This window comes from Emys orbicularis, chromosome 1 (genome assembly GCF_028017835.1).
Source record: "Emys orbicularis isolate rEmyOrb1 chromosome 1, rEmyOrb1.hap1, whole genome shotgun sequence".
Classification (NCBI taxonomy): domain Eukaryota; kingdom Metazoa; phylum Chordata; order Testudines; family Emydidae; genus Emys; species Emys orbicularis.
In genome coordinates this window covers 370,255,727-370,263,961 of record NC_088683.1, presented here as the reverse complement: position 1 = coordinate 370,263,961, position 8,235 = coordinate 370,255,727, and the positions used below count along the sequence as shown (strand labels likewise).

Here is an 8,235-nt window from a genome sequence, read left to right as displayed (position 1 = left end):
TTATAAAGGGTTGAGGGTGTTTTACTAACCTGTTGTGAACATATGTAAGTGCTTGAGACTAGTCAAGTTAGTTTTAAAGAAAGCACTCTTGTGTTGTCCTGTTTGTGCCAGCCATCTATCAGTCGGACGGCCGTGTCTCCCCTGATTTATTTCCTGATACCTCCTCACACAGAGTAAAGTTACCAAGAGCTTAGGATTGAAAGAACCCCGGGTAACAAAGGGAGTGGGGCCTTTGGGAGGTGGGACAGTGGAAGCAGCCTTGTGGAAAGATGTAGGGCAGGGGGCAGGGCCTTTGGGAATAGGAAGGGCAGGGCGTGAGGCCTCAGAGGTCCAGTTATCAGCAATTAGAAATCTGGACATCCTATGAGAGAATGAGTTGTACACAGAATGATTCCTCAGTTTGTCACACTGTCACAGCACAATAAGGCCAGGAAAGGGATTAATGTCACTTTGACTGTCCAGTAAGTGATTGCGGGAAGGGGGCCCAGCGCCATGTCACCTGCCAGCTCTGCACAGAGCTCGTTCTGAGAACCAGAGCACCAGGAGAAAACTTTAAGTTTCTTTATGAGTAAAGATCCAGAGAAGCCTTCCCCGGATCTGTTTGGTCCTCACCCCGTAGATGATGGGGTTAAGCATGGAGGGCATCAAGAGATAAACGTTGGCAATGAGAACATGCAAATGCAGGGGCACATTTTGGGCAAATCGGTACATGAGGGAGATGAAGAGACCTGGGATGTAAAAGGCTAAAATGACTAAAAGGTGGGAGCCGCAAGTCCCCAAAGTCTTGAGCCGGGCATCCTTTGTGGGGAGGCTGAAGATGGCCCTGAGGATCTGGGTATAGGACACAGCAATAAAAATCACATCCAGATCCATCACACATACTAGCACAAAGAGGCCGTAGTAACTACTAACACGGGTATCAGTGCAGGCAAGGTTCACCACGGATATGTGCGCGCAGTACGGCTGGGGGATAATGTTGGTTCTGCAATATGGCCACTGCCTCGCTAGGAAGGGAAAGGGCAGGATGACTATGCTTCCACGCAGCACCACGGCCAGGCTGATCTTGGCCACAACGGGGTTTGTCAGGATGGTGGAATGTCTCAGGGGATGGCAGATGGCTACATAGCGATCAAAAGCCATGGCCAGGAAGATCCCAGACTCCACCACTGAGAAGCAGTGAATGAAGTACATCTGGGTGAGGCAGGCACTGAAATCGATCTCCCTGGAATTGAACCAGAAGATGCTCAGCATTTTGGGAAGGGTGGATGTATGCACGACCAGGTCCGTGACGGCCAGCATGCAGAGGAAATAGTACATGGGCTCATGGAGGCTCCCCTCCATCTTCACAGTGAACAGGATGGTGAAGTTCCCCAAGATGGCTATGATGTACATGGTGCAGAAGGGGATGGAGATCCAGACATGGGCTGCCTCCAGGCCAGGAATGCCCAGCAGGATGAAGGTGGAGGGGTTGGTGAAGTCGGTTGTGTTGGAATCTGACATGGAGTAGGGGAGAAGATTTCCAACTCTGAGGCAGAATGGTGTCTCCTGCATGTACTGTACGTTCCCCTGACTTCCTGTATATGCCGAAGGTGATGGTTGCAGTACAAATACCTGGATGGAGAGACAATGTAAATATGAGACACTACATGCAATACTGGGGGCTGTTCTTATGGGTGAAGCAGATTGGTTGCTCTTCACACACTGAAAAATGACATTGTCCTTGAAATGAACTATGAACAACTGACCCTACTAATGCCAATTCCATATTTTATGCTGCTCCCTGACTCAATAATTCCTACACATCATGGCTTGGGAAACCTTACTAGGCACCAGTAGGAAACACAGGTGTGGATACTGGTTATCCATCATTGTTTCTTAGGCCTTGTCTATACTGCCATGTTTTTTCACACATAAGCAGCTTTTGGCATAGAAACAGTGGAGGTGTATACACTGCAAAGCAACTTTCAGTGATGGAACTCCTCAGTTTCAGTGACATAATACACCACTTTGACAAGTGTTTTACACAAAAGTATTGTCAGCATCGAGGAAGAGGTGGAGGCAGAAGAAGATGTGGTGCCCAGGCCAGGGTCCCCCAGTGCTGTGTCCAGGGAGGAGCTGTTCCCCACTCTGGAGGTGTCCACGTAGTCTCTGCAGTCGCAATCCGGTGAGCCAGAAACAGGAGAGGGGACCCCTGGTAAGTGGTTTTGCTTTGTGAAGTGTGGAGGTGGGTTAAGGGCAGAGAAATGTACAAGGCTGGCTGTGTTTCTGTGTGCTGGGCATTTACCCATGCAGCTAGGCAGTGCAGGGGGCAGGCTGTTGTTACACGCTGAGATTTCATGGGAATCCTCCAGAGAGATCTCGAGGAAACTGTCCTGCAGGTACTCCACAATCCTGTGCCGAAGGTTCCTTGGTAGAGCTGCTTTGTTCTTCCCCACATTGAGGGACACTTTCCCTCGCCATTTCCACAATTACTTGGGCAAGAACCAAAGAGGCACACAGGCAAGCAGCATAGTGACCGCGGCGGAAGCCACAAGTGTGTAGTAGATACACCCTTGCTTCCGTGCTTACCCTCAGGAGAGAGATATCTGCCACAATGACCCCTGCATGTGGAAATGGTTGAGAAACTTTAGAGTGTTTTCCCCTGAGAAGTGCCCCGTGACCCCTTTCACATTGCTTTTCTCCCACGCACAATGTCCCTCAGCCCTGGGTACACTCACCATCCTTGTGGCATGTGTGCTTGTCAAGGGTCATCCAGAAAGAGATTGGTGTGTTACCAGGGGTGTTTTTAATGTAGCATTTCAATGCTGTATGTGTACTTAACAATAATGCTTCTGTTTATTGTTACTTGGGTTTCACCAGATATGTCCTTGAAAAGGAAGCACCCCGTCCACCCCAGCTGAGCGTCTCCACCGGATAAGAAAGTGCCCAAGATGGAGCAAGTGAGATATGTTTCAGGAGGTGTTGCAGTACTCTGATACAGACAAGAGGGAATGCAGGCCGTGGAGAGAAATCAAGAAGCAGGAAAGAAAAGAAAATGAGGCATACACTGAGGGACACAACAAAGAGGCTGATAAAATTTTTGGACATCAAACCAACATGCTGCAGGCTCCCATAACCCACCAGACTGAGCAGATGTGTGTCTTCCTTCCCCTTCAGCACATTCAGAGCTCTGTCCCATGCCCTCCCCAGACTCCACCCGCACACTCCTTTCACATTTCTGGAACTTCACGCTTTGGCCTACACTCCACCCCCGCAGACAGCTTTTCAAAAGACTGCTGGACTTACACACAGCTCTAAAAGTCAGCCCTCCCTTGGGATCTCCCCCGCCCCAAAAATGTGTGTGTGCCTGTGTGTGTATGCATGGTAGTGGTGGGGGGGCTTGGCTTTAAAAGCAAAGTTATTTGAATTATAAACACTCTTTATTTGTTTACATGCAAGTTGTGATAGCAGATGGCAGCAGCAAACAAACAAGCAGTTTTATCATTTCCTTGCATTAAATCCTGGGCCTTAAAACACTACAGCAGAGCTGCCATAGCGCTTCGGTGTAGGTATTACTTACACCAATGGCAGGGGTTCTCCTGTCAGTGTAGGTAATCCACCTCCCCAAGAGGTAGTAGCTAGGTCGATGAAGAATTCCTTGGTAGACCTCATGCTGTCTATATCATGGTTAGATTGATAGAGCTACATCTCTCAGGGGTGTGATTTTTTTTTTTTTTTTTTTGCTATTGTACAAAAAAAATGCAAATGCAATTTTCATTTGCATTAGCAGAGCCATAGCATGCCAGTCACGGGAGGGGATAGTAGCATTTTTCTTAGTGCTGGTTAGGCCTCAGCTGGAGTATTGTGTCCAGTTTGGGTCTCCAATATATAGGAAGGATGCAGAGAAACTGGAAAGGATCCAGATGCGAGTGACAAAGACGATCCACAGGATGGAATGCAAACCATATGAGAAAAGGCTGAATGAAACGGGTATGTTTAGATTGGAAAGGGAGGGTAAAAATGAAGGAAAGATGCCACATAGAGCAGGAGAAGAAGCAATGGGGTCAAACTACAGCACAGCAAATTTAGATTTAATCTCAGATAAACTTCCCAACTGTAAGAACAGGAGAACAATGGAAGAGACGCCCAGGCAGGTTGTGGAAAGTCCTTCATTGGAGGTTTTCAACAGGAGGCTGGATAGTCATCTGTCTGGGGTGGTTTAGACACAAAAAATCCTGCATCTTGGCAGGGGGTTAGACTAGCTGATCCTTGCAGGACCTTCTCACCCTATGGCTCTATGATTCCATGATATAAAATCCTAGTGTAGACGAGGTCTTACTCAAACACAATTTATGGAGCTCAATAGTGGGGTAACTGGGTGAAATTTAATGGCCTGTGTTATACAGGAGGTCAGACTGGATGATCTGATGGTCCCTTCTGACTTTGAACCCTATGACTCTAACAATATAGAAGGTAGTTCAGGCATTTATATTTATTCTGTCTTATAACACACGGACAAGGGAACATTCAATTACATTGAAAGTCTGAACATATTAAATCTGGCCTTGCATTGGATGTCTACTAACAACTTTCATCCTGAAGGATCCACTGTGCCACTGAAATGAAGCCACCGTAGGGCTGGAGCCCATCACTGAGGGGCAGAGCAAAAGGGACATTTTGGCCCATGATACTAGAGCAAATTCAGCACCTGTGGCAGCGGCCCTGGGATGTTTAATGGCTGTGCAGAGCGGAAATGGAAACAGACCTATTCTCTATCTCATGCATAGATTGTACTTGGTTTGTCAAACAGAAAGAGATGGGTACCTGTGATTTCTGAGACGGAAGCGTCTTCGCTGGGAATATCCCTCAGGTAGCCGAGTCCCACACCTCTCTCACCCCAATATCTGCAGCAGCATCCCACACTGAGACCGGACACAGTGATGTGCACTGTTTATAGTATAGCTCTGTGCAATCCCAGTGGGGTTCGCTCATTCTCTAGGGGAGAAGCGACATTTGGATGCAGACAGGCTGAACATAAGAACATAACATAAGAACATAAGAAAGGCCGTACTGGGTCAGACCAAAGGTCCATCTAGCCCACTATCTGTCTACCGACAGTGGCCAATGCCAGGTGCCCCAGAGGGAGTGAACCTAACAGGCAATGATCAAGTGATCTCTCTCCTGCCATCCATCTCCATCCTCTGACGAACAGAGGCTAGGGACACCATTCTTACCCATCCTGGCTAATAGCCATTTATGGACTTAGCCACCATGAATTTATCCAGTCCCCTTTTAAACATTGTTATAGTCCTAGCCTTCACAACCTCCTCAGGTAAGGAGTTCCACAAGTTGACTGTGCGCTGCGTGAAGAAGAACTTCCTTTTATTTGTTTTAAACCTTCTGCCTATTAATTTCATTTGGTGACCCCTAGTTCTTGTATTATGGGAATAAGTAAATAACTTTTCCTTATCCACTTTCTCAACATCACTCATGATTTTATATACCTCTATCATGTCCCCCCTTAGTCTTCTCTTTTCCAAACTGAAGAGTCCTAGCCTCTTTAATCTTTCCTCATATGGGACCCTCTCTAAACCCTTAATCATTTTAGTTGCTCTTTTCTGAACCTTTTCTAGTGCTAGAATATCTTTTTTGAGGTGAGGAGACCACATCTGTACACAGTATTCGAGATGTGGGCGTACCATGGATTTATATAAGGGCAATAATATATTCTCAGTCTTATTCTCTATCCCCTTTTTAATGATTCCTAACATCCTGTTTGCTTTTTTGACCGCCTCTGCACACTGCGTGGACATCTTTAGAGAACTATCCACGATGACGCCAAGATCTTTTTCCTGACTCGTTGTAGCTAAATTAGCCCCCATCATGTTGTATGTATAGTTGGGGTTATTTTTTCCAATGTGCATTACTTTACATTTATCCACATTAAATTTCATTTGCCATTTTGCTGCCCAATCACTTAGTTTTGTGATATCTTTTTGAAGTTCTTCACAATCTGCTTTGGTCTTAACTATCTTGAGTAGTTTAAATTGAATAGGATTGGTCCTAGGACTGACCCTTGGGGAACACCACTAGTTACCCCTCTCCATTCTGAGAATTTACCATTCATTCCTACCCTTTGTTCCCTGTCCTTTAACCAGTTCTCAATCCATGAAAGGACCTTCCCTTTTATCCCATGACAGCTTAATTTACGTAAGAGCCTTTGGTGAGGGACCTTGTCAAAGGCTTTCTGGAAATCTAAGTACACTATGTCCACCGGATCCCCCTTGTCCACATGTTTGTTGACCCCTTCACAGAACTCTAATAGATTAGTAAGACACGATTTCCCTTTACAGAAACCATGTTGACTATTGCTCAAGAGTTTATGTTTTTCTATGTGTCTGACAATTTTGTTCTTTACTATTGTTTCAACTAATTTGCCCAGTACCGACGTTAGACTTACCGGTCTGTAATTGCCGGGATCACCCCTAGAGCCCTTTTTAAATATTGGCGTTACATTAGCTAACTTCCAGTCATTGGGTACCGAAGCCGATTTAAAGGACAGGTTACAAACCTTAGTTAATAGTTCCGCAACTTCACATTTGAGTTCTTTCAGAACTCTTGGGTGAATGCCATCTGGTCCCGGTGACTTGTTAATGTTGAGTTTATCAATTAATTCCAAAACCTCCTCTAGTGATACTTCAATCTGTGACAGTTCCTCAGATTTGTCACCTACAAAAGCCAGCTCAGGTTTGGGAATCTCCCTAACATCCTCAGCCGTGAAGACTGAAGCAAAGAATCCATTTAGTTTCTCCGCAATGACTTTATCATCTTTAAGCGCTCCTTTTGTATTTTCATCGTCAAGGGGCCCCACTGGTTGTTTAGCAGGCTTCCTGCTTCTGATGTACTTAAAAAACATTTTGTTATTACCTTTGGAGTTTTTGGCTAGCCGTTCTTCAAACTCCTCTTTGGCTTTTCTTATTACACTCTTGCACTTAAGTTGGCAGTGTTTGTGCTCCTTTCTATTTGCCTCACTAGGATTTGACTTCCACTTTTTAAAGGAAGTCTTTTTATCTCTCACTGCTTCTTTTACATGGTTGTTAAGCCACGGTGGCTCTTTTTTAGTTCTTTTACTGTTTTTCTTAATTTGGGGTATACATTGAAGTTGAGCCTCTATTATGGTGTCTTTAAAAAGGGCCCACGCAACTTGCAGGGATTTCACTTTAGTCACTGTACCTTTTAACTTTTGTCTAACTAACCCCCTCATTTTTGTATAGTTCCCCCTTTTGAAATTAAAGGCCACAGTGTTGGGCAGTTGAGGTGTTCTTCCCACCACAGGGATGTTGAATGCTATTGTATTATGGTCACTATTTCCAAGCGGTCCCGCTATAGTTACCTCTTGGACCAGCTCCTGCGCTCCACTCAGGATTAAATCTAGAGTCGCCTCTCCCCTTGTGGGTTCCCGTACCAGCTGCTCCATGAAGCAGTCATTTAAAGTATCGAGAAATTTTATCTCTGCATTTCGTCCTGAATGAAATGTTCCCAGTCAATATGGGGATAATTGAAATCCCCCACTATTATTGGGTTCTTAATTTTGATAGCCTCTCTAATTTCCCTTAGCATTTCATCATCACTATTACTGTCCTGGTCAGGTGGTCGATAATAGATCCCTAATGTTATATGGCTGGAGACCAGATACACTCTAGCTCATGTCTCTGTTTCCATGTCTGCACTTCTGGGCTTGTTATCCAGCTTTAGCAGCGAACAGTAATTAAGGGACCTTCCCAAACAGAGATGAGAATTCCTGGGTTCTGTGCTGAGTCAGAGAGTAATTGGCTGCTCTGTGTATTTGTGTATATTTAAAAATTATAGTTGATTACTAAGAAACCTAGGGATAATGCCTAGGTCTCATGGGGTCTAATGCTGTGTAAATGCCCAGGATGGATGGATAGATAGTAGACAGACAGATCTGGAGAAAGATGACTGCGGGGAGACACGACTGTGACATTGCCGTCTATATGATTTTATAAAAATATGCTAATGAGTGTGAATATAATGTAACTGGAATATGCTTCATGCAAAAGGTCTCTTGTAAGGTATCATTACAAAGCTTATAATCTACTGAGTGTGATCATCCTATTTGTATAAATGTACCACTCTTGTATCTGAAACTAGAAATATGACATATATCTCTGAGGGCCTATTGGAGTTATGCAAAGTGTGGGCCATCAATGGTGGTTTGGAATCTGGATGACTCCC

At 45.1% G+C, this 8,235-nt stretch overlaps 1 protein-coding gene across 1 annotated transcript; it reads right to left on the bottom strand.

Moving 5' to 3' along the window:
• Positions 1 to 552: 552 nt before the first annotated feature.
• LOC135890392 (olfactory receptor 52M1-like) lies at positions 553 to 1,551 on the bottom strand. The gene has a single exon (XM_065417800.1). It carries the CDS (start codon positions 1,549 to 1,551, stop codon positions 553 to 555), a length of 999 nt encoding a protein of 332 aa, XP_065273872.1.
• Between the last annotated feature and the right edge of the window lie 6,684 nt (positions 1,552 to 8,235).